The following is a 27555-nucleotide window of genomic DNA, read 5'->3' on the forward strand; positions in this document are numbered from 1 at the left end:
GCAGAGGGAAAGAGGCCTCTGAAACGCAAAGGTAAATAATCCTAACAACGTGTATTAAAAGATAACAGCAAATCAATGCACATGCACTGCCCAGGGCATGCTGATAACAAGTGTTCTGCTCAGACCTGGGAAAGAGAAAACATTTTAAATGATGAATCTCATAACTAAGGTTTATTCTTCTAAAGGAATGTGTGACATGCTCTAACCTGAGGGCGAGTCCAGAATGGCCTCAGAATAATTTATCCAAGGCGTTTAATAAGGGGTGAATGTAGAGTGGCAATTCCCAGCTTTATGGTCATCCTGGGACCACTGCCACTTAGCTAACTGTGCTGAGCCTGGCTCCCTTTCATCTGTTCAGCTCACTTCTCGCTGGCAGGCCAAAGGCACAAGCCTGGGAATTCCAGACCTACTTTGGGCTCAGAGAAAAGCCCTTGCTTTTGCTTTAAAAAGACCTTACCTACAGTCTGATCTTATACAGCTCTACTGTGTGTTAATCTGTTCATAAACATTATCGCCTTACTCCCACAGGCAGGGCTGAATGTAAACCAGGCCAGGCAGCCACAGCCGTGTTATGCCACAAAGAAAGCTCTCATACATTATTATTATTCTGTATTAACATTTATTCTACCATAGTAATAGGAAAGTCAACATATGATAGAAATTGAATTTTCCTAACAACAATGAATATTAACATGACATGGTCTAAATGAATGATGGTAACTGGATGAGCAGGTTAATTTTTCAGCTCCCCACAGTACAATAGGAAATAGCTTTCTGTGTTGGAACCTGCTCTTACCATGAAGCTGGGTTTTGTTTTACCTCTTCAAAGGTTTCTGTATTAGATTCATCCCAGTGAATAGCCATTGTGTGTCAGTTTGGAGACAGAGTACAAGGAATTGTATCTTAATGTTGCTGTACTGTCCAACATTACTGAAACGAACCTCACTGTTCACTTTGTAAGAACACTCAAGGTCCTTGGAGACTTTCCATGTGCTTGTCTAGATGGAAGGTTGAAAAACCTTTGGACTGTTACTATCGTTTTATATCATATCATAAACAGAAGGCCAGAGCCTCAACTGGGGTTATTCCACTGACCTCAATGGAGTTTAGAGAGAGATTAAAGAGGTTAGGACTTTTCAATTTGGAAAAGAGGAGACTAAGGGGGGATATGATCGAGGTCTATAAAATCATGAGTGCTGTGGAGAAAGTGAAAAAGGAAAAGTTATTTACCTGTTCCCATAATATAAGAACTAGGGACCACCAAATGAAATTAATGGGTAGCAGGTTTAAAACGAATAAAAGGAAGTTCTTCTTCACTCAGTGCATAGTCAACCTGTGGAACTCCTTGCCTGAGGAGGTTGTGAAGGCTAGGACTATAACAGGGTTTAAAAGAGAACTGGATAAATTCATGGAGGTTAAGTCCATTAATGGCTATTAGCCAGGATGGGCAAGGAATGCTGCCCCTAGCCTCTGTCTGTCAGAGGGTGGAAATGGCTGGCAGAAGAGAGATCACTTGATCATTACCTGTTAGGTTCACTCCCTCTGGGGCATCTGGCATTGGCCACTGTCGGTAGACAGGATACTGGACTGGATGGACCTCTGGTCTGACCCAATCTGGCCGTTTTTATGTTTTTTGAGCTACATGGATCTACTCCAGTTGAGGATCTGGCTCTTAATATCCACCCACGGAGAGCTGTGTGCTAAGTAACTCTAAAAGGGGGAGAGGAGGTATCTGATACCAAAGCATACAACCGCAAGGTTTGGAAGTCATTTATATTTTTTTTATATAACATTCTCCATCCAGAGCACTGACAATATCCTGGTTCCAATGGATGTAAGCGGCCAGAACTGCTGCTGGGGCAGAAGAACAGAAGTTAGGTATTTTATAAGATCAAAAAGTATTCCCGAACATTTACAAAAGGCTTTCAAGATCCTGGCTGGCCTTTTGGCTCCAACAGCATCCCCAGAGTTTCCTTGCCCCGCTTCCAAAACCTCAGCAGGCATCAACTGAGTTTATGAACTTTCCAACAAAGTCATAGAGCGATCTGCCCAGATGTTAGGGTCAGTTTCTATAGAAATTAAACTGTTCTTGCCCTGTTGTAGGAATAGATAATTGTACATTATCACTGCCCAAAATCTGATGGCCCAGTGATAACATTACCAGGGATGGGCTCAAACCTTTATTTACCCCCTAAATCAAACCAGAACTGGACTTTGCTTTGAGATGAAGCTGGAAAGCAGAAGTCTGGAAATATCACAAGACAGACTATTTTCACGATACTCCCAGGACTGGGAACAGATGATACCAGAAATGTTGCAAGACAGACAGTTCTCATGACATCTCCAGACAAGTATGGCAGACCAGAGAGGTCTGCGTAATTTGTGGAAGGGGGTTAGAACCAGATCCGAACTTATAGTTGCTTAACTGAAGCAAACAATTGAAATTTAAGCTATCACTAAATATAACCCTTTGGGCCACTTTACATGACAGCTCATTTCCCCAGGGATAAGAACATTAGGTGAATGAAAAAACATATTCATCTCTTCATGGTCGATAGAGCCTGTTCCTTGAGAAATCCATCAAGGGAGCGGGATAGTTTTATTACTGCAATACATGGCAGTTGCTCATCTTGATTTATTGTCCACTCAACTCCAAAAGGCAGGGAGCAACATAAAGCACATGCAAAGAGCAAATGAAAGAGAGTGTGCTATGAAGAACGGGAGACCAGAAGGAACGGGTGGCACCACTTCCCAGCCAGAACAGGCGTGAGTCTTGCATAGATGAGGCGTCGTATTTTGTATTTTTATAACTCAAAGCTAAAAGAACACCACTGATCTCACTCGCTCCAATTTTACATCAGCATAACTCTACTGACATCCGTGCAGTTACTCCTGATTTACACCACTGTGAGATCAGAATCAGGCCATTAGTTTGTACAAACATAACTGCACTTTTGCAAGTTTTCTTACACCAAGTTTAAGTCTACTGCACATTTGTCCGTTTTAAAACCTTCTAAAAATAAGGGATCTAATTACGGAAACAGCTAAATTCTTCAGAGCCATGTAAACGGTGCCCTGGTAATCGATAAGAAATGGGTGATAGGTTTTATTAGGAGGGTCTCAGTGCTTCGTGGTGCTTCACACTCTGGCCCCAATCCAGCAAAGCACTTACACTTAAACATGAGTAGGTCCACTGATTTCAATTACATGACTCACCTGCCTAAAACTTAAGCACAAACTTAAGGGAGAAAGATTCCCAAAAGGAACCCATGGGAGTTGGGTACTCAGAACTCCTCTGCGCCTTTGCAAATATCCCGAGTGCTTGGCTCGCTCAGGGCCACAGCAGTCAGTGCCTTGCCAGACCAAGCACGAGAACAGGAAGCTGTCCCCTTTGGGGGTTCCAGCCCGTTTGACACAACGTGTCAGTGCACACAGAGAGGGGGCAGGATGGTTTCAGCAAGTCCGTCAGCACTCTAGAGCAGCTCCGGTAACGTACTAAATGGAGTTTGTGCGACTACTTCTTCACATTTACAAAATACAGCAACAGGCACCATCGTAAGCTCCAGGTGCCTGCCCCATAGAGTAACACATACAGAAGGACTGTCCATGAATATAACCACCCAGCCCTCCGCCCACTCCTTCCTCGCTAGCCTGGGAAAGGAGAGAAAAGCTGGGCTCTGCAGCATGCCCAGAGGGTTACCGACGGGGGCTCCAGCGGTGCCAGGAGGGACCTGAGTACCCAAGAGGGACATAATTTCTCTGGGGTTTTTTAGGGTGTTGACTGTGTGTGTGTGCATGATACTGGTGTGTACATAGTTTGTTCAGCTCTGCACTGACAATGCATCCCCTTCCTAGTCTGTGGCACTCTTAGCCCCTGACAGCTGCATTCTCCTACACTGTTCAGGGGCCGGGGGGCGTGCTCTCCCCCAGTCACGCCAAGAGGGGGTAACAGATGTTATTTCAGGGTTTGCTTGGGTTCTGTGTGACCAGACTGCCACTGTTGAGGCTTCACGCCCTCCCCTGCCAGCTCAGCCTATGCAGGCTGCAGCTGGGAAGCAGAAATGACTTCACATCTTTTTCTTACAGTTGCAAGAGAAAAAATGGACAGCGTGCTACCCCCAGCCCCCAAAGACCCATACATACCTCCCTAAAGTCCCACTAGTTATGGGTGCCTTAAGGCAGCACACAGTCCCCCTGTGCCATGGTAAACTTCAGCCTACCAACAGCTCTTTTCAGGATCTCATGTAGCATTCAGTGACAGGTATAAGTGACATCAGCGAATTTCTTCTCTTGTGCTTAATGAAAAAGTTATAAAATGCACCATTATGTAACGCAGCAGAGCGAACTATGAATGACTTCATACTTATGTTCCAGAATGTCAAGTTATACCTATTCAGAATTTCCAGTTCATGATTTTTTCAGGGGATTTTTTTTAAAGTTTGTTTGGTTTATTGGGAGGAGGGGGTGTTGTTTTGACAAATTATGATGCAAAAATCACTATCTCCCTGTTCAAAATGTCTACTCTCTTAAATCACACCAGGAAACTCTCTCCATCTTTGTACTTCAGCTACAACAAATGCACCGTAAATTGAACACAAATTGATTTGCAGCAGCAGTTTTTGGTTTAAAGTAACACACCAGGTTGTACCAGAACTCAAACAAATGCGTAAGCAACATCTGCTTGGCTTCCTCTATTTTTATTTATATGTTTGTCACTAAGAGATAGCAAGTGATTTCTATCTTGCCCATCCATCAGTGTAAACTTTTTCAACACTTTGTGCCTGAATGGAAAAGTGGAGAAGAGCGCTCAGGCCAGCCATTACGCCAATGCACTGTGCATGCCGTCTGGATTAAGTGAATCTGAGATTCTAGACTCTGGTGTAAAAGGGACTGAAGAGTAACACCACAGTGAGGGGCCTTCCTCTCTTCTGAGTGGGGACGGGCAGAGCCAGAGACCATGTGTGTGTGTGCTTAAGGAGAGCGCCCTGCATTGTCTGTGACTTTGTGTACTAGGCCTTCAGTGTGTGCGTCCAACTAGCTAAACAACGAAGTACATATTTTCACATCTCAGTGACTTGTGGGGCTGCCTTATCAAACTGCCTTATCCTGATGGAACGACCTGCTGGAAACCACATTAGGAAACTCATGGGCTTTCCTCCCTCCCACCTGGGCTGGGGAACAATCTGTCCCACACTCTCACTCCTCCAGCTGCTAGACTCTGGAAATCCTGTGGAGGTCAGTCACTTTTTCCCCTGTTGAAGGAAAGGCATTCCTTCTGTTACTCAACAGTGACCCTTGTGGCCAAGCCAGGAACAGCACCAATATGGTGGATGGATGGGGGAAATGGAATGGTAACCTACAAGAGGAAACAAAAATCATAGAATATCAGGGTTAGCAGGGACCTCAAGAGGTCATCTAATCCAACCCCCTGCTCAAAGCAGGACCAATCCCCAACTAAATCATCCCAGCCAGGGCTTTGTCAAACCTGACCTTAAAAACTTCTAAGGAAGGAGATTCTACCACCTCCCTAGGTAACGCATTCCAGTGTTTCACCACCCTCCTAGTGAAAAAGTTTTTCCTAACATCCAACCTAAACCTCCCCCACTGCAACTTGAGACCATTACTCCTCGTTCTGTCATCTGCTACCATTGAGAACAGTCTAGAGCCAGCCTCTTTGGAACCCCCTTTCATGTAGTTGAAAGCAGCTATCAAATCCCCCCTCATTCTTCTCTTCTGCAGACTAAACAAGCCCAGTTCCCTCAGCCTCTCCTCATAAGTCATGTGTTTCAGTCCCCTACTCATTTTTCTTGCCCTCCGCTGGACATTTTCCAATTTTTCCACATCCTTCTTGTAGTGTGGGGTCCAAAACTGGACACAGTACTCCAGATGAGGCCTCATCAATGCCCAATAGAGGGGAATGATCACGTCCCTCAATCTGCTGGCAATGCCCCTACATATACAGCCCAAAATGTTGTTAGTCTTCTTGGCAACAAGGGCACACTGTTGACTCATATCCAGCTTCTCGTCCACTGTAACCCCTAGGTCCTTCTCTGCAGAACTGCTGCCTAGCCATTCGGTCCCTAGTCTGTAGCAGTGCATGGGATTCTTCCGTCCTAAGTGCAGGACTCTACACTTGTCCTTGTTGAACCTCATCAGATTTCTTTTGGCCCAATCCTCTAATTTGTCCAGCCCGTACTTCTTTAACTTGCCAGCAAGAATACTGTGGGAGACCGTATCAAAAGCTTTACTGAAGTCAAGGAATAATACATCCACTGTTTTCCCCTCATCCACAGAGCCAGTTATCTCGTCATAGAAGGCAATTAGGTTAGTCAGGCATGACTTGCTCTTGGTGAATCCATGCTGACTGTTCCTGATCACTTTCCTCTCCTCTAAGTGCTTCAGAATTGATTCCTTGAGGACCTGCTCCATGATTTTTCCAGGGACTCAGGTGAGGCTGACTGGCCTGTAGTTCCCAGGATCCTCCTCCTTCCCTTTTTAAAACATGGGCACTACATTAGCCTTTTTCCAGTCGTCCAGGACCTCCCCCAATCGCCAGGAGTTTTCAAAGATAATGGCTAATGGTTCTGCAACCAAAGCCACCAACTCCTTTAGCACTCTCGGATGCAGCGCATCTGGCCCCATGGACTTGTGCTCATCCAGCTTTTCTAAATAGTCCCGAACCACTTCTTTCTCCACAGAGGGCTGATCACCTCCTCCTCATGCTGTGCTGCCCAGTGCAGTAGTCTGGGAGCTGACCTTCTTCGTGAAGACAGAGGCAAAAAAAGCATTGAGTACATTAGCTTTTTCCACATCCTCTGTCACTAGGTTGCCTCCCTCATTCAGTAAGGGGCCCACACTTTCCTTGACTTTCTTCTTGTTGCTAACATGTCTGAAGAAACCCTTCTTGTTACTCTTAACATCTCTTGCTAGCTGCAACTCCAAGTGTGATTTGGCCTTCCTGATTTCACTCCTGCATGCCCGAGCAATATTTTTATACTCCTCCCTGGTCATTTGTCCAATCTTCCACTTCTTGTAAGCTTCTTTTTTGTGTTTAAGATCAGCAAGGATTTCACTGTTAAGCCAAGCTGGTCACCTGCCATATTTACTGTTCTTTCTGCACATTGGAATGGTTTGTTCCTGCAACCTCAATAAGGATTCTTTAAAATACAGCCAGCTCTCCTGGACTCCTTTCCCCCTCATCTTATTCTCCCAGGGGATCTTGCCCATCCGTTCCCTGAGGGAGTCAAAGTCTGCTTTTCTGAAGTCCAGGTTCCGTATTCTGCTGCTCTCCTTTCTTCCCTGTGTCAGGATCCTGAACTTGACCATCTCATGGTCACTGCCTCCCAGGTTCCCATCCACTTTTGCTTCCCCTACTAATTCTTCCCGGTTTGTGAGCAGCAGGTCAAGAAGAGCTCTGCCCCTAGTTGTTTCCTCCAGCACTTGCACCAGGAAATTGTCCCCTACACTTTCCAAAAACTTCCTGGATTGTCTGAGTTGTGAATCTTCCTGCCTAAGGCACAGGGAGCCTGGACTGTGGAGTATGTGCTCCTTTTTGTGGGTTCCAAAAAGAAATTGCATGGATTCCTCCCAGTGGCTCTAGTCCATTGCAGCATGTGTGGGGGAGGACTAGGGGATTGCCTACGATAAGCTAATAGGCCACACTGCCCGTTAGTCAGAGCCTCCAACAATAGTAAGCACCACATCCAAAAAATGCCTGAGTCCTTCACAGGTGTGCTGCTGGGAAAAAGGGAAGAGGCAGCTCCTTGCACTCTCTCCTCCACCCAGCATGCCCTTCCCAAAAGCCAAGCATTACGTTCTCATCCTGCCTTGCTATGCAGCTTCAGCTTAACCCAGGCCATCTCTTGATCAGAAATCCATGAAAACATTTAGCAAATATTGGTTGAATAAAAATTCAAAGTAGTTTTATTCTTTATGGAGTCTTAGGTGTAAGAATAAAAATAATGAAGGAGAGTGATGCGTACAGGCTTCGTTATAAGCACCCTATAAAAAGACTGTTGCAAACTGGTAATAATATGCTTCACATTTGACATTTTATTTCCCTCACAGTTGTATGAAGGGACTTGGAATAAAACAGGATGCATAATAAGGAAAGAAATACTAAAAGCTGAATTAGCACATTCTGAAGTCCTTTTCAACATTTATGATAGGAGGGTTTTAAAACCCAGCTCTTCAGGCTGATTGTTCTGTTGTGGAATGTTGTCCACAATGTTCCTGTTCCTATTCAAAGTGCAAAAAAAGGGTTAGTACGAGCAAGAAAAGGTGCCATATACTTTATTGCTGTCTACCATCGCTTGCTTTTTCTACTATTTGTTTAACAAAGAGAGACCTTAAATTTTTTTAATTAAAACACACATCTTTGTACTTACAGGCAGTCTCTACATTTGATTTCTGAGTGAACCTTATTTTGTGTATGTAATTAAATACTATACATTGTGGCCTGATTTGTTCTCACTTACTCCTGATTTACACCAGTGTATTTCCACTGAAGTCAGTGAAGTTGCTCCTATGTGTAAGAGCAGAATCAGGCACTCTATTTCTCTAAGGTACTTACACATATCTATAGAGAGAGGGCTGCCGGGGGAAAAGCAAAACAAACTCGGTATTTTCGGGGGGAAAGAGGGGTTTGTTGAGGGTTTTTTCGTGGGGAGTGGGGAAGGATGGTTGTATTTTTGTAAAATGAAAGGGCAAGTAGTTCTGACAGGAATGCAGTAATGTCTGATGCCTCGGAATTGGAGCTGGATGTATCACTGGTTAGAAGAGTTCCATTTAATCTTCTTGGTGCTTAAGAATATTGCTTCCTATTTCCAGTGTGAGGTAGTATAGAAATCATTCGGCTGTCAGGAGGGGCAATAATTTCTGGTCTTCACTAGCAAAAATAATTTATCTGTAGGGTACAACTGCATAGCACTGAAGGTTTTTTTAGACTGGGGACATGAAAGACTTTTTATAACAGTGCAGCTTGAATATAAAGTACAATGAAAGCCAAAGCCATGCCGTACAGCCTGTGTGATTGGTACTATACACTGCAGCATAAGCCCTGAGAATTAGACCCCTTCCAAGATACAATTTATTACTGGTCAAGCACTACCTGTGATCTGGGCACGTTACAGAACACAGCATCCAGCATGCTCCTACCCCACAGAGCTTGCCTTCGCAGTGATGTATTGTTTGAGTTTGGGGAACACTGGAGGTAAAAACCAGTGAGCATTTTGGGAATGCAGGATAGGGTCCTTGAGCTCTCCTCCTTTATATGTAATGGGCCAGGTCCTCAGCTGGTGGAGCTGGGCTTGGCTCTACTGACATCAATAAGGCTACACCAGTATATATTAGTTGAGGATCTGGCTCACTGCTTCACACACAGAATGGCCTCGTTGTTTTGTTATTTCAGTAGATTGTCAGGAGCTCCCATATGCCCCTTCCCTGTGCTTCTGCAGTAAGCAGTGTTTGGTTGTTTTTACACACACACACACTCTCTCTCTCTCTCTTTCCCCCTCTCTCTCTTTTTTAGAAACTACAGAGACAGGCCTGCAAGGTACAGGTGATCGATATGTAATGCACATGACATATTTTAAGACGATGAAGATCAACAGTTTACTTTGTATTGCCATTTGTCTCCTATTTAAGCCTGTATTTTTCAGACCTGCACAAAACTCACACACTATCTTAGAGCAGCTTAACCACCACACTGGTTTGTAGCAGGGCCTATGGGCAGCAGTGTCGTAGCTCCAGAGGTTGGCGTGGGGATGATCAGATCTGGATAGAAACTTCCTCCGAAATCAAGGGCTTTCTGATCTGGGCTTTGGGTCTAGAGGTGACACACAGTGTTCAGATCCAGATCTGGTTTGGGCATGTTCAGATCTGTGGTCTCAGTTTTCTACTCAATCTCAAATCAATTACCGCACTTAGTGAAATACCTGCAGATGACATGATGACATTCTCTGACGATGAAGTATGGTAGAAAGGTGCTTTCCAGCAGGGAGCATTACTCACAAGCTGCAAAGCCATGAACATGTCTGCAACTGAGTGTGGGTTACATCGTTAGGTCGGGCTTTTCCAAGGAGCCTAGGGGAGTTCTCTCTGCCCTAGGTTCTTAGTTCTATAGCTCCCATTATCCTAACTATGTGCATGCTTCAGAGTTTGTAATCTGTCCCAATTTTACAGCTGCCGAACTGAGGCAAAGGGGAACTGGGAGTGTATCTACACAGCGAGAAGCAGCCTGTGGCAGCCTGGCGCAGAGCCCGGGTTGACAGACCTGGCCTCGCTGGGCTCCCGCTACAAAGAGCTGTGTAGACGCTGTAGCTTGCGTGCTGCAGCCGAGCGATGGGAATGCGCTTCAGAGCCGCAAGAGCGTGACGTGTAGCCCCACCGCAAGAGGGGGAGTCTGTCGACCTGGGCTCCGAGACTGGCTGCCTCTCCCTGGGTAGAGGTGCCCTAAGGGTGTGTCTACACTGTGATTCAACACCGGCGGCTGGCCCCGCTCTGCCGATTCGGGCTCAAGGGGCTAAAAACGGCTGTGTAGATGTCTGTGCTTGGGCTGGAGCCTGGGCTCTGGGACCCTCCCCCTGTAATATCCTCACGTAATCCCCTCGTGGGGCTCCAGGTCCGAGCAGGAACATCTCCATGGCAATTTTACAGCCCCCCAGCCAAGCCCCGTGAGCCCATGTCAGCCACAGGTGGTTAACGGCAGTGTAGACATACCCTATTATTACTTGAGACTTTGAAAGGAGCCTGAAGGAGAGCTCTGCGAAACTCAAAAGCTTCCACCAACAAAAGCTGGTCCAATAAAGGATATTACCCCAGCCGCCTTGTCTCCCTAACATCCCGGGACTGACGCAGGTACCACACCATGGCAAACGGTATATTCCGTTAACATTCAAAGAAAACGTCCTCAGCTGGTGTAAATCCATGCAGCTTCAGTGACCGCAATGGAGCGAGGCTGATGTACGGCAGCTGTGGATCTGGCCCCAGGTGTAGGGTCTCAGTCACTGTACTCTGAATCCCTTCATGCAATGCCATCTAGTCTGCTCTAAACCGCAAAGGTGCCACATGCCTGCACTTAACAGGATGGACCCTTCCCTTCGTCAGTGCTGAGGAATGAAATTAATAGCTCCTCTTGTGAAAAGGGGTTGCGGGCTGGTGGTATATACCCTGGCAAACCAGAAAGAATGTTTGCAAACCAGAAAGAGAGAAAAGAAGCACGTCAGGTTCCTTTGTACAAGGAGATTAACCAAGAGCTGTTTTCTTCCATTTAAAAGCTTTACTGTGTGTGCGCTCAAAACAACGGTCATACTGGATCGGAAAAAAGGTTCATCTTGCCCAGTATCCTGTCTTCTGACAGTGGCCAATGCCAGGTGCCCCAGAGGAAATGAACAGTACAGGGAATCATCAAGTGATCCATCCCCTGTCGCCCATTCCCAGCTTCTGGCAAACAGAGTCCAGGGACACCATACCTGCCCCTCCTGGCTAATAGTCATTGATGGACCTATCCTCCATGAACTTATCTAGTTCTTTTTTGAACCCTGTTATAGTCTTGGCCTTCACAACATCCTCTGGCAAGGAGTTCCACAGGTTGACTGTGCGTTCTGTGAATACTTCCTTTTGTTTGTTTTAAACCTGGTGCCTATTAATTTCATTTGGTGACCCCTAGTTCTTGTGTTATGAGAAAGAATAAATAACACTTCCTTATTTACTTTCTCTACACCAATCATGATTTTATAGACCTCAGTCATATCCCCCTCCCCTTAGTTATCTCTTTTCCAACCTGAAAAGTCCCAGTCTTATTAATCTCTCCTCATATAGCAGCTGTTCCATACCCCTAATCATTTTTGTTGCCCTTTTCTGAACCTTTTCCAATTCCAATATATCTATTTTGAGAGGGGGTGACCACATCTGCACACAGTATTCAAGCTGTGGGCGTACCATGGATTTATAGAGAGGCATGATGATATTTTCTGTTTTATTATCGATCCCTTTCTTAATGATGCCCAACATTCTGTTCACTATTTTGACGGCCGCTGCACGTTGAGTGGATGTTTTCAGAGAACTATCCACAACGACTCCAAGATCTTTCTTGAATGGGAACAGCTAATTGAGACCCCCGCATTTTATATAGATAGTTGGGATTTTGCTCTCACCCAGCACAATCTGCGAACTACTATGTTGATAAACTAGAGGTGCTTGTCAAAGACTGTGATGAAACACTTTTCATCAGAAAATGGTGATTCATCAAAAGTGAAATGTTCCATGGAAATCTGTCGATTTCAACAAAATTTCACTTGAGGGGAAAAGAAAAGAGAATGGAGCACTCTGATAAGGTTGAAATGAAAGGTTTGATTTTCTGTTTTGAAACAACTTTGATTTATTTGTTCTTTATATTATATAATAAAAAAATAAATATGAAATCAGAATGAAATGTTTCAATTTTTATCTAAATTAAACATTTCAATCAACTCAAAACAAACTTTTTTTTAATTTCACTTCCTGGGAAACAGGCTTTTTTGTTTTCATTCCTTTTCAAAACAGAAGACATTCTGAAATTGCAGAATTTCCTGAAAAATGGAAAATTGGTCTCTGTCCAGCAGTAGCATTACATAGAGGTCCATGGACAATTTGGTTATTTAATCAAAACCAGAAAAATACTGTACCAGTTATCTAATCGTATGTCAGCCGGTCTAAACACTTCAACTGGAGTTCACAAGTAAGTAGAATTCTATAGCACAATGAATTGCAGAAGAGCACTAAAACCAGAAAATCCCATCTCACCTCTGTCTTTTGGAATTTTATTTCCAATCTGTATTTGATTCTCAGGTTACCTACATCTTTCCCCTACTGCCAGCACTTTCCCACAGCTATTCAGTTCATATGGGTGATTAACAAGCAAGACAGAGAGGAAAGAGATCATCATTATCATAAGTATTGCCAGGGCTTCAATCACTTTAACATGTAGGTGGCATTTCAGAGATTACAGCATTTGTCTGCAGCGGATCAAGCTGATTTTGAAAAGTAATTTAACATAATGGCAGCTCTGGCCTTTTCTCATCCGCCCCAAGACGGGCAGCAGTGTCTACGTCTCTCTCTCTCTCTCCCTCTCTTCCTTCTGAATGCCAAAAAGGTCCTCTTCAGTATCCCTAAGTACCTGGGGTCCACAGAAACTCATTCAACATCTGGGCCAGTGGGAGAATATTTTCACATGGAAATGCATATCAAGGTACACATGCTGCAGTAGCAACAACTGAGAAATGGCTTAGTACCTGCTCTGGTAAATTTAACACACAGAAAAGGAATATAGTGAATGATGTTAGAGGAACTGTGGTAGGGTGGGAATCCAATCCAGAGAAACCACATTTCAGTGTCTCATTTTCTTACAGATTATTCTACACATCTGCTGCTCTGTTTTACAGCTAAGAGGACGAGGCTCAACAGGAGGCTGAGTGGCCTTGCCTCACTGATTTCTGTAGCAATGGTCTGTGGGACACGGCTCTCTCCTTTGCAGTTTCTGGCTGGAATGCTCTCCCACCCCATATCACATCAGGGTTTGTCACTTGTGCTGAACTGAGGATGGTGAGAAACTTCACAATGTTGCATTGCATCCTGATGGCCCCAGTCCAAAGTTTTCCTCATGAAGCCACAGTTGCAGAAAACACACCAACTGGTGTAACAGATAGCACTAGGCTGTTGAGGTTTTTGGTTTTTTAAAGACAAGTTCCATAATCCCATAACCCATTGTTCCAGAGACAATTTTCTAAAAAATGCATGCTGATAAGAAATAAAGTGTTTATTTTGGCAAGTTAGACGTGTGGACTATCACAGTATTCAGACATGCCTTAGAACACAGAGAAATGACTGAGCAAACCATTGGCATGGCTCACTTCATTTCTGCATTTCCCACCCACTCACACTGCCTGAGAAAGACAGTAAAGAAAGGGGCATTCTGGCTAGTCCATCTCAATCAAAATTGAACTTGCTACCTTTAGAATTTACAGTCAGGTGAGTCTATCATTCTCCACTATCCACCACTTAATTAATTGCTAGTAAGCCCTTGCAGATCATGCAAAATTGTGATCACCTAAAACCCTGTGCCTCAATTCAAATGTCCAGATTAACATTTGGCACGTTCTGTTATAAACGAGAATTAATATCTTGCAGAAAATGTCCGTTCCTCTGCATATCAGATCCATCTGGAAGATAAAATGCACACACTTCTGAAAGATCTGCCATATCAGGGAACACCTATAAAGGAACTAGAAGAAGCGTCACAGAAAAGCCCTACAACTGACTTTTTTAAAACCAGAGGCTTTGTCGGAAACTCCCTTGACTTGCATCATTTTAGAATTTAGTGTCTTCGTTACTATTCATGAGTATTCCAGCTCCATTAGTATTTAATTATCTTTAATGTAATTGTCAAGTCTGATAATAAATTATAATATGTTACTATTTATTATGATAACCCATGTACTCTAGGGTGATTTGGCTAGCATGATAAAGATATGTACGGTGATCTTTTACAGGATATGCATTGCCCTTCTCCAAGGGACTGTGGATCTTTTCCCACAGCACCCCTCTAGAGGTGTCTGCAGGGGCAATATCAGCTTTTTGTGGCACCCAATACGAGTCTCCCTTCAAGGTTTCCAGATATATGGCTCCCTTTCCCCTAATTCAAAGAGAACATGCTATTTAGCTGTATGGTTATGGAACTAAGAATATTTGTGTGATCTGTTGTGATGGAAATTGGAATCCAATTCCATCACCCCAATGTAACAGCCATGGTGTAACTGGTGGCCCGTTACAATTAAGTTCCCCCATTGTATACCATGTGAAAAACATGAATTATACTCTATGTCCTCAACGGGGAGCAGGATTATCCAGACAGCACAGTATTTGGCAGCCTAGTACTGCTACATTGTCTTTGCTTTTGGAATGTATTTTATACCTTTTCCTGCCAGATTTGAGAACTGCAACTTGCATTTCTTGAAGTGTACAAGTGAAAGGATTCTGCAATTATTTTAAATAAAACAAGATCTTTACCTTCATAACAACTTCTTTCAGGTTGAAAGATCCCAGAGCACTTTGCAAGCGTATCTACAGACATGGAACACCACTGTAAACAGAAGAGGGAACTAAATGATGACGGAACTTTATTGGATTGTCCAGGTGACAAAAGTGCCATTGTCTGTGACATGATCCAAAAAAAGACATGAACAAGAAATGCAGACTCCGCCGTTAGAGAAGACATATGCCTGGACTGGAGATTCATGGGTTTGTAGATTTTAAGGCTAAAAGGCACCATCCTGATGATCATCAAGTTGGACCTCTTGCATAGCACAGACCAGGTAATTTCACCAGTGATTCCAGCATCTAGCCCAGGGAAGATCCCAAGGAAAATTCTAGTGCATCCAGCAATTTTCTAGCAAAGCTTGGAAACCTGGGGTGCAGGCCAGAGTCTTAAAATGTGCTCTAAGACACAGAGATGGAAAAAACAGGACAGGGAAACAAAAAAAGAACTAGAAGCAAAAATAACCTAGAAAAAATTGCTTGTCTTCCTGAGTGGAAATTCCTGGAGACATCTTTTAAAACCTTTGGCAGTTCTTTGGCAGTTTCATAGCCTCCCTTGGTTTCTTTTGACTTTTACTGATTTCCAGCGGTGGGCCACTAGCCCCAAGAACCAGTCAAGAAATGACCCCTTGCTCTATTTCAAAAGACAGTTGACCAATTGCTGCCACCTGAAAATTTCCAGCTGGAATTTCCAGTAGGACAACCTTTAGCCAAAGGTTAACAGCCAGTCAGAGTCTTTGTATACTTCCAAGCCTTACAGCTGCTTCTGTTGAAGAATTGTACAAAGCAACACAGTGTCTCATTCATATGGCTATGCAGGACTGGGGAACATAAGTTATGCCTAAATCCATGTATTTCATCATCTGCCTCTAGAATTATAAGCACCTGAATGTGGATAGGTCTTCTATCTGTTCCGGGTTTAAATATAATTCTGACAGGTACCAGACGCTAATGGCAAATAAATAATGCAGCTGGCAACATCAGGATTGTCAGGAGGGAAAGAATTATTTGCAGTTTCCCTGTTCCTGGTAACAGAACACTGAATTCCACATAAAATAACATTTCATTCAAACAGGCAGATGCTAGCTAAATAGTGTGTGCAGTATATCCCCGGAGATGGATCGATGTATGCAAGAAACTAACAACCATGCATTTCTCAAGAGGTCTAAATTAAACAAAAGTGGAACAGGAAAAAAATTAAAAACCAAAAAATTCCTAACCTCTGCAAGCCTATGGGGGTCCAGGACTCTCTTAATTTTGGGAAACTGAAAAGGCAACTATGAAATTCTGCCCTGCACCATTCCCTGAGCAGCCCACTGAACCGCATGGGCTCCAAGGAAGAGCTCATCAGAACAGAAGATAGCTGGATGTTTAAAAAACCAAAGGCCCGATCCTGCATCGGGATCTGAAAGCACAGAAACCTGCCTGCGGGTGGAGTCCCATTGAAGGGTCCATCCCCATGGATCCATTTGTAGGACTGGAGCCTGGCTGAATACAGTTAAAACACTAAAAGAAAAGGAGGACTTGTGGCACCTTAGGGACTAACAAATTTATTTGAGCATAAGCTTTCGTGAGCCACAAGTACTCCTAACCTGCCACAAGTCCTCCTTTTCTTTTTGCGAATACAGGCTAACACAGCTGCTACTCTGAAACCGGTTAAAACACTGTGTGCCACATCCCTTCACCTATCCCTCTGTTCTGGCAGCTGTCTGCCTAGTCCCCTGCCACCTCAACCTGCAACGGACGCTGTGTGAGCAGACTCCTGTGCCCGCTCAGAGCCACACTGAAGACAAAGGGCCCTGCCCATGTCAGGCACTCACAGGACAGGGACCATAGCTCTCTGCTTCAGAACCCACAGCTAACACAGCAGCTCACTTGTGGGTGTGCTCCATCTATTTTCAGCAGTAGCAAACAATTAATCTGGTAAATCCGGCCCCTGTGGCAGCTTCTCCCAGCTAACGTGAGGATGACATTTTAATTAAATGGTTTTGTATTAATTGGTCATTCCTCAGTCCAGGCTTTCCACAAAGTACAATCGAAGCACAGTTCTGATGCTTCAGCCCAGTCAGCACTGCCAGCTCATTTTTACTCATTATCTAAAAATGTCCATGGCACTCTGTCACCGGGCACTTAACAATAATGATTTAATCTCATGAATAATCAAACTACAAACCTCAGCAGCCAGAAAGCCACCATTGCACACAGCGTATACACACACACACACAGGTATACTGAATAAGAATTCCCTTTGCTGTCTGTGGGAGTAACCAAAATTCCAGCAGGGTTTGTTTTAACACTGTAGATTACTAAAAGGAGAAAATTTAGAAATCCAACCAAAATATCAGGAGTAGAGCTTTAACTAACCTGTATTCGATATACAAAAGGCCTCCACAAGAGTCATTAAAGTCTTCCATTGTTCCTTTAGGGAAAAAACAAAACCTGAAAATCATGATGCCATTTCAGCCATGTATATAGTGCAACATCAATGGCAGTGACCAGACGGTGCTGTTGCAGACGGTCTTGCGAGTTCTATTTGTCTGAATGAGCAGGAATGAGATCTGTGAGAAGTGCTTATGGTCAGCCGTGATGCTCTTCTTTCGTAGACACTGGGCATATCACCAGAAAAGACTGTTCTGCCTACGTATCTGAAGAATTATTTCTTAGAGGTAACACTGTAGCCCACACGTTATATCCAGGAAAGGAACAGCACAACCAAGAGACAGGTTTGGGCATGGGGGGGTGAGGGGAGCGAGAAGGGTCTGGGTTTAACTGAGATGCGTAATTAGTTTGCAAAATGATAAACAGACCAAATGTTCTCTACCTTTATGTCTTGATACGGAGTCCCTATTCCCTGGTAGGCAGGAAGAGAGGCAGAGAGTTGAGGGCTTTTTTGTTTTCTGGTTTTTTGCTTGAGGCAAAATTCCTTGTTCCAAATCTAAGTCAGCCATACGGCAGGATCAGGGAACATCGATTCCATGAAGCAAGACCACATTTTTCAAATCAATCTTTAATGCAGCTGGTGCCCTTGCTCCAGAAGAGTCTGTCTCCCACAGAGCCGGCTGCAGGCAGCGCATCATGACCAGTATGTTCCGTCCCCAGCCCTCCCGCAGCGTAGGGCAGAGGGGAAGGCCAGAGTGGGTGACTGTTGTTGTTCTGAAGGCTCGGGCTCTGCCATGTCAGCTCCTCTGGGTGTCTGAGACGGGCACAAAACACCTGCACCCAGAAAGTGAAGACAAGCAGCAGCGGCCCCTCAGGCACAAAATACCACCCATGACGCACTCCTCAGGGGGTGCCATTGTAGCCAGAGCAAATTGGATCTGGAGGCAGGTCTTCCTCATCGTGGTCTATCACCAACCAAGCAGTTCTGCCTCCAAGTGTCAGAGATGGGGAGGACTGAACAGAAAGTAAGGAAAGAAGGGGGGCAGGATGCTATGGCCACTGGCCGTTAGAGAAGCTCTGATGCTGGGTCCCTGCCCTGGAGATGAAGAAAAAAATTGCAGGTGATACAAAATTACTCAAAATAGCCAAGAGTCACAAAGGGATCTCACAGAACTGGGTGACTGTGCAACAAAATGGCAGATGGCTTTCAGTGCTGATAAATTGGAGGATTGGGCCAAAAGAAATCTGATGAGGTTCAATAAGGATAAGTGCAGGGTCCTGCACTTAGGACGGAAGAACCCAATGCACCGCTACAGACTAGGGACCGAATGGCTAGGCAGCAGTTCTGCGGAAAAGGACCTGGGGTGACAGTGGACGAGAAGCTGGATATGAGTCAGCAGTGTGCCCTTGTTGCCAAGAAGGCCAATGGCATTTTGGGATGTATAAGTAGGGGCATAGCGAGCAGATCAAGGGACGTGATCGTTCCCCTCTATTCAACATTGGTGAGGCCTCATCTGGAGTACTGTGTCCAGTTTTGGGCCCCACACTACAAGAAGGATGTGGATAAATTGGAGAGAGTCCAGCGAAGGGCAACAAAAATGATTAGGGGTCTGGAACACATGAGTTATGAGGAGAGGCTGAGGGAGCTGGGATTGTTTAGCCTGCAGAAGAGAAGAATGAGGGGGGATTTGATAGCTGCTTTCAACTACCTGAAAGGGGGTTCCAAAGAGGATGGCTCTAGACTGTTCTCAATGGTAGCAGATGACAGAACGAGGAGTAATGGTCTCAAGTTGCAGTGGGGGAGGTTTAGATTGGATATTAGGAAAAACTTTTTCACTAAGAGGGTGATGAAACACTGGATTGCGTTACCTAGGGAGGTGGTAGAATCTCCTTCCTTAGAGGTTTTTAAGGTCAGGCTTGACAAAGCCCTGGCTGGGATGATTTAACTGGGAATTGGTCCTGCTACGAGCAGGGGGTTGGACTAGATGACCTTCAGGGGTCCCTTCCAACCCTGATATTCTATGATTCTATGAAATGCAAAGTAATGCACATTGGAAAACATAATCCCAACAATACACACAGAGTGATAGGGTTACAATTATCTGTTACCACTCAAGAGAGATCTTGGAGTCAGCGTGGATACTTCTCTGAAAATATCTGCTCAATGTGCCATGGCAAAAGCTAGAAGAATGCGAGGAACCATTAGAAAGGGGATAGACAATAAGACAGAAAATATCAAAATGCCACTATATAAATTTACTGTACACCCACATCTGGAACACTGTGTGCAGTTCTGGTCACCCCATCTCAAAAAAGCTATATTGGAATTGGAAAAAGTGCAGAGGAGGGCAATGAAAATGATTAGGGGTATGGACCAGCTTCCATAAAAGGAGAGATTAAAAAGACTGGAACTATTCTGTTTAAAAAAAAAAAAAAGATGAATAAAGGGAGATATGGGAGAGGTCTATAAAATCATGCCTGGGGGAGAGAAAGTGAATAAGGAAGTGTTATTTACTCCTTCACATAACACAAGAACCAGGGATCACCCAAAAAAATTAAAAGGAGTACTTGTGGCACCTTAGAGACTAACCAATTTATTTGAGCATGAGCTTTCGTGAGCTACAGCTCACTTCATCGGATGCATACCGTGGAAACTCCGGTATCAAGTGGAGTGCCCCAAGGGTCGGTCCTGAGGCCGGTTTTGTTCAATATCTTCATAAATGATCTGGAGGATGGTGTGGATTGCACTCTCAGCAAATTTGCGGATGATACTAAACTGGGAGGAGTGGTAGATACGCTGGAGGGGAGGGATAGGATACAGAAGGACCTAGACAAATTGGAGGATTGGGCCAAAAGAAATCTGATGAGGTTCAATAAGGATAAGTGCAGGGTCCTGCACTTAGGACGGAAGAACCCAATGCACAGCTACAGACTAGGGACCGAATGGCTAGGCAGCAGTTCTGCGGAAAAGGACCTAGGGGTGACAGTGGACGAGAAGCTGGATATGAGTCAGCAGTGTGCCCTTGTTGCCAAGAAGGCCAATGGCATTTTGGAATGTATAAGTAGGGGCATAGCGAGCAGATCGAGGGACGTGATCGTTCCCCTCTATTCGACATTAGAGAGGCCTCATCTGGAGTACTGTGTCCAGTTTTGGGCCCCACACTTCAAGAAGGATGTGGATAAATTGGAGAGAGTCCAGCGAAGGTCAACAAAAATGATTAGGGGTCTGGAACACATGAGTTATGAGGAGAGGCTGAGGGAGCTGGGATTGTTTAGCCTGCAGAAGAGAAGAATGAGGGGGGATTTGATAGCTGCTTTCAACTACCTGAAAGGGGGTTCCAAAGAGGATGGCTCTAGACTGTTCTCAATGGTAGCAGATGACAGAACGAGGAGTAATGGTCTCAAGCTGCAGTGGGGGAGGTTTAGATTGGATATTAGGAAAAACTTTTTCACTAAGAGGGTGGTGAAACACTGGAATGCGTTACCTAGGGAGGTGGTAGAATCTCCTTCCTTAGAGGTTTTTAAGGTCAGGCTTGACAAAGCCCTGGCTGGGATGATTTAACTGGGAATTGGTCCTGCTTCGAGCAGGGGGTTGGACTAGATGACCTTCTGGGGTCCCTTCCAACCCTGATATTCTATGATTCTATGATTCTATGAAACTGCAGCAGACTTTATATACACACAGAGAATATGAAACAATACCTCCTCCCACCCCACTGTCCTGCTGGTAATAGCTTATCTAAAGTGATCATCAAGTTGGGCCATTTCCAGCACAAATCCAGATTTTCTCACCCTCCACCCCCCCACACAAATTCACTCTCCTGCTGGTGATAGCCCATCCAAAGTGACAACTCTCTACACAATGTGCATGATAATCAAGTTGGACCATTTCCTGCACAAATCCAGGTTCTCTCACCCCCTCCCCCCCCCTCCCAAAAACCTATGGATAGTGAGTTTGTGTGTGTGGTTTTTGGGAGGGAGGTGAGGGGGTGAGAGAACCTGGATTTGTGCAGGAAATGGCCCAACTTGATTATCATGCACATTGTGTAGAGAGTTGTCACTTTGGATGGGCTATCACCAGCAGGAGAGTGAATTTGTGTGGGGGGGTGGAGGGTGAGAAAACCTGGATTTGTGCTGGAAATGGCCCAACTTGATGATCACTTTAGATAAGCTATTACCAGCAGGACAGTGGGGTGGGAGGAGGTATTGTTTCATATTCTCTGTGTGTATATAAAGTCTGCTGCAGTATCCACGGTATGCATCCGATGAAGTGAGCTGTAGCTCACGAAAGCTCATGCTCAAATAAATTGGTTAGTCTCTAAGGTGCCACAAAGTACTCCTTTTCTTTTTGCAAATACAGACTAACACGGCTGTTACTCTGAAACCTGCCAATAAAATTAATAGGCAGCAGGTTTAAGACAAACATAAGAAAGTATTTCTTCACACAATGCACAGTCCACCTGTGGAACTCCTTGCCAGGGGATGTGGTGAAGGCCAAGACTATAACAGGGTTCAAAAAGGAACTAGATAAGTTCATGGAGGACAGGTCCATCAATGGCTGTTAGCTAAGATGGTCAGGACGTAAGCCCATTCTTAGGGTGTCCACAAACCTCTGACTGCCAGAAGCTGGGAGTGGAGGACAGGGGATAGATCACTCGCTAATTGCCCTGTTCAGTTCATTACCAGCAGAACAGACCAGGTAAGGGGATGGCCAGCCATCTTGCAGGATATTGGATGTGTGGAAGGCTTTGCTGACCACAGTCCCTGCCACCTCACAGAGCAGAGGGAAAGGTGAGCTGGGTCCTGGGACCTCTAGAGACACAGACATTTTTAGTAAATGTATTTAGGAAAAAACATTGTGCTCATTGTTTTTGGCTCAAAAACGTGTGACATGGAAATGTTGTGACACTTGGCTGCTTTGATTTAGAGCTGTGGAGCTAGCTAGCGACTGTATTTGTTATGCTCTCGCTGTGATGAATACAATGGAAAACAGAACTTTATGAGACCTGAGGAATAGGCATCAATTGTCTAGACTGCAGCAATGCAAGCCTGTTCTCTCTCAGCATGTGTGTCAATCTACCTCCCAGCGCTTACACCAGTGTGACATTTCAACTGTCTAACTGCTTAATCTGTCAGGTTTGGAGAGCTACAATTGTCAGATCCATTCTTCTTGAGGGTGGCTTTGTGACAGGCTTTCAGAAACTACCGATTAGCATGAAGCAAGCCTTTCCCTTAGTCCTCTAAAGGGCTTTAAATTGGAACCATTATTAGTTGATTCAGAAATCACTGGATCAGGACCATTCTTAAAATCCGACATGGAACCAAATCTTTTCTCTGTGCAGAAAAATAATCAACCATTTCCTTCCCCTTCCAGCACTAATGGCTGAGAGTTTGCATCTGTCCTGCCTGTCCCTATCGGGCTGGGTCATGGGCAGCCAAGGACTCTGTTCCCAAGCTGGAGTCAGGATACCAGGGAGTCCAGATCAGGCACCAAGCTGCAGACAACAGGCAAAGAGAAGAGTTGGGGACAAACTAACTAATTAATCCCCACAGCACCAATGTAGGTCTCACCGTGTTTTGTCTTTACGGAGGGGGAGTAAATGCGGAGCTCTCACGGCTGTGGGTTCAGCGCAGAAGTCTTCCGCACTCCCACAGACAGGTTCCGTTTTGTCACACAACGGGCCGGATCCTGCAGTCTTTGCGCAGGCAGAGCTCTGACTTAAAAGACTACCTTGTTCTGAAACAAAGTCAGACGCATTCATGGCTTACACCTGCTAGTCACAGAACAGGCCAGTGTACTCAGGTCAGTTGATATTATGAGAAACTAGCTCATTTAAATGACTCATTTCTCCTCACCATCACTTCTCCACAGTCAGTTCACAGTGACGTCCACCTGTTGGAACCTGCGGCAGAATCTGTGAAGCCTCAGGGAGGCATGCTCACTTCTCAGCCAGCCTCCGGGAATGGGCCCCTAAACCCACTGACAGGAAGGTGAGCTGCACGCCCACGAGTGGGAGACCCGTTTGGTTCCCCAGGGCTGAGGAGTACCCCCCCGGATGTCCAATCTAAGCATGTCCATAAAATGCTCTGAACAGCCCACCAGGCTGGTAGACCATCTCCCCTAGGAGATGGCGGAGGGGAAAGTACGTGCCGCAGATGCTGAGCCACCTGTCGCCGAGGCCCTGCACATCCCAGAGCAGAGACTCCTCACGGGAGCACAGAGGGGTTTGGTGGAGGGCCCAGTGGCTCTGCGACATACACCGGCTCTGAGCAGAGAGGTGGGAAGCAGCTGGCAACAAGTGATACAGCACTACTTTGGCTGTAGCAGGGGCCACCGCCTGGCTGTGCAACTGCCTTGTACCCTGCCTGAAGGCTGACGGGGACCTTTTCATCCCCAGGATTGGCCCATCATGCAGACCCTTTTTACTCTGGGTTTGCACGAGGAACCAAAATTCCCCCCTTCCTTAGGCCCCCTCCGGGAAGGGCAGTTAGGAATGTGCGTCTGTGCCCAAGAAGTCAGTGGGAGATAGAGAAGGGCTCTCCTGCGTCAAGGCTTGTGGAAAGAAGCTGTGAACTTACACTGGGCTGCTATGCGGCTACAGGCACTTCAATAAAAGGGGTCCTTATGGAAACTCTGATGTGCTTTAACACGCCAATTCTGCGCGCCCTTTGAAGAGTCACATCTCAGTCAGCTCCATCAGAGCTCTCCAGGCAGATTTTGCTCACTCATTTTTATCTAAACAGGGGAAAGCAAACTAATCTAAAACTCCCTCTGGATTTTCCAAGGGAATACTCTTGTATTTCAGTGGATGCTTCTTTACTGCAGACATTCAGGAAGATATTGCATGGTCCACAGAACAGGAATGTCCAAGAGAGATGGCATACTGGCATACAATCAAACTGCCATCTTGCTGATTAGGCTCAAGCGTAGGGGTTGGAACCAGGTATGCTACACATCCAAAGCACAGACTCATGAATCAGCTTAGCACACTTAGACTTAACACGGTTGGTGAACACACTGTATCACGCACTTCGTGATTAGGGTACTAAATTTTCTAGTCAGTCCCACCTAGGTCTTTTATGTATTTACAAGGTTACTGTAAATTCACACTTTGTTCACTGCATCATGTCCTCTCTTAGAATAGACCTACGCCCCCAGCCCCAAAGTCCTTTCGCTCTAAGATTTCATGCCTGACCTACTGCCTTTTATCCTTCTCCCTCTCACTCATGTCCACCCTGCCCCCCTATTTGCTGGAGTGGCTGGACACTTGCTACACGTCTGCCAGATTCCTCCTCAGGACACGGTCCTGCCATGCAGCCTGCTAGTCTTCATCCCACCACCCTGAACAGTGCTGCTGTCTCTTAATCGGAGCCAAAGACGCTAGGAAGCAAAATGTGTGCTGAACCCATTGCATTGTGTCTCCAGGTGTTTTATGCGTTTGTCTGCCCTGGGCAGGGCGTTCCCTACCCCCTAGGTGCAGGCAGTGCTGGGTATGTTGCCAGTGCTCCACAAACAACAGCTAAAGGAGACACTGCCAGATTCTGCTTTCAGTTTTGGTTAAAAGGCCTTTTATCATGACTGTTGTTTGTTTCGTAGAAAGCTTACCAGAAGCATTGTAACCGCTCAGATTAGCTTTGGCACTAGAAGGTGAAAGGTCAGCACAGCACCACATAACACCGGCTGGAGACTTGCTGTCATGGAGCAGTGGGTTAGGTCTGTTGGGAACCTGTCACTAAGAACCCTTTTTTCTCCCAGCGTCAGCTAATGTAGAGATGCAGTTCTCCTTTTCCAAGGGGAGTCAGAGAGGTGACAAGTTTCCAATAAGGATGTTGGACACATCTTACCACCCACAGCATTTTCCAGTTCATTTTCCAGCCTTGTAAAGATAATTTTCTGTTCGAGTTAATCGTTTGCATGGCTAATTTAAAATAATAAACATTACTTTTATTCTTTACAGAAAGGGGGGCAAATGTCTCATATTAGTGGCCGTAGCTGTGTGTATTTCAGTGGCTTGCCTTATGGTTTTACTGCAGGTTTTCTGGTCTCCTGACAGTTCATTTAGAAAAAGGTTTAATGAGAGACCTAATCTGAGGTGTGCACACTAACCCGTGTGCACGCATGCAGGTTACTCATTGCCCAGAGGTCCTTGTGCCAGCCAGGGGCAGCATGCGTTCTGCTTCACAAGTCTGTGTACCTTGAAAATCACCTCTTAGCCTTTCGCAGCTGTTCTGGGATTGAAAGGCTGATCCTTCAGGCCCTGTGCACATACAAGTCACAGTGACTTCCACATGGCCTACATTTCTATTAAAAAAATAAAAGACTAGCAGGAGCATGGAGTGTGATGGGGCATCCGTGGCAGTGGGCCATCGGTGCAGACCTTACAGGAGCACATACTATTCCCTGCACGAAGTCCATACTTGAGATCCCCTACACTTGTGGATCACTACTTTTGGAATTTGTAAAGAAAGAACGAAGTGCACATCCAAATATTTCACTCTGTTCCTAGTGCTTAGAACCCAGCATACCTACGAAGCAGTAGTGACCTGGCAGAGCCTTCTGGATAATACGTGGAACTACGCCGCTCACTACTCTCTCTTGCACTAGAATTCCCAGTCAAAGGGCTGGTCTACACTACACAGCTAGCTCACGTAAAGCAGCTTATGTTGACCGAATTATGGCAGTGTCCACGCTACAGCCTTGCTCCTGCCGATGTAAGTGCCCTGCTACACCGACAGAGTAACTCCACCTCCTCAAGAGGTGTAGGGCTTATGTCCGCCTGGTTAGGGCAACACTGGCTGCCTTGTCAATTGCACAGCAGGAGCCATGAAATTGACAAGAACGCCAGGCAGCTACAGCCCAGCTGCACCAGCTTCCCTGGAGAGCTCAGTGGCTGGACCCTGCTCCTGTCTGGGAGCCAGAGGAGAATGGACCCATCTCCCAGCTGGGAGCCAGGGCGAGACTAGGGGGAGCTGGAAGTGATGAGATTGGAGAAGCCCCCAAAGGGAGGACGAGGCACGTAGACTGGAGGGAGGCAGTGACGGGGTTCAAGGAGGGCACTAAGAGAGTCAGGGCAGCTGGGCTGGGCAGTGAGGTCAGACAGGCCATTTTGAACAAAGTGAGGTGGTTTTATGTGAGGTGGGAACCCACGAGTCTGCAGAGATGACGGACACAGTCAGTCACCGACAGAGGCGCTGCCCAGAACATGGACAGCACTTAGTGGGGCGGCTTTTACATGACGTGCAGAAAGAAGTAAGAGGATTCAGTGAGTGTCTGGACCTGGTGTGAGGAGAGAAAGAACAAGAGGGGCTGGGAATGACTCCCAGGCTGGGAACCTGAGCTAAAAGGTGGATGGCAGAAGGTGCAGACAGGATGGAGAAGAGCTGCTGGGAGGAAGGCAAGAAGAATTCTGCACTCAGGATGGCTAGATGCGTCGGTGGGGGGACGTTAACTGTGTCAGACACCTTGACTGAACTGAGCGAGTCATCAGCAGGGAGGCAGGGAACCTATACCCTTTGCTATAGTTTGCCACTATGAGATCATCTTACTAGGGTCCTTCTTCAATACCGTGTCAGGAGCAGATACACATTTGGCTCCCCCGTCCCCCTCCAGGCTCACCTAGAGCTGGCAAAGCAGCTGCATTGTGTCTCACGCTCATTAAAAGCCCATCTCTCAGCCCCTTCAGGCTGTAGTGAGAAATTTTTCCCCCTTCTGCCCCCCTGCCCCCGGCTGCCAGGGGAGTGTTTGGAGGGACTGCAGAATGACTTCTCATCCTTTGCTAGAAACTCTGGCTTTTGTTTTTACATTCCCAGAACCCCTTTACACAGGAGCGGATAACTCACAATACAGGCCCCCTAGCCCCAGGGTATCTGGGTGACTCCACTGGCTGAACTGCAGTACAGCTCAGTTACTTGTGCAGACCGTCTCTTCCCAGTGTGTCTCCCTGCAAACTGCACTGCTGTTCTCCCCTGTCCAGCTGGCACTGCATTATTCTCCCATGAATTTCCACATCCTGCTCTTTGATACAAATATCACCAACGGTCCCTCTCACTACAGAACAGTCTTCACTTACTCTCCCACCTCTGACTCCCAGCCTCTACCCGCTC

At 45.8% G+C, this 27555-nt stretch overlaps 1 protein-coding gene across 15 annotated transcripts in view; it reads right to left on the reverse strand.

Moving 5' to 3' along the window:
- HTR2C (5-hydroxytryptamine receptor 2C) overlaps window positions 1-27555 on the reverse strand; it is a 459369-nt gene that overhangs the window by 328472 nt on the left and 103342 nt on the right. Inside the window, exon 1 of one of the 15 annotated variants that reach the window (XM_048864039.2) lies at window positions 17437-17501. The exons of 13 other annotated variants lie outside the window; for them this stretch is intronic. In XM_048864039.2, the coding sequence (XP_048719996.2) occupies window positions 17437-17486 (50 nt within the window). In that variant the 5' untranslated portion in view covers window positions 17487-17501. Of the gene's footprint in view, window positions 1-17436; window positions 17502-27555 lie in introns of those variants that run through there. One more of the 15 variants, XM_048864034.2, reaches the window with a different exon arrangement.

The sequence above is a fragment of the Caretta caretta genome, chromosome 9, assembly GCF_965140235.1.
Source record: "Caretta caretta isolate rCarCar2 chromosome 9, rCarCar1.hap1, whole genome shotgun sequence".
Taxonomy (NCBI): domain Eukaryota; kingdom Metazoa; phylum Chordata; order Testudines; family Cheloniidae; genus Caretta; species Caretta caretta.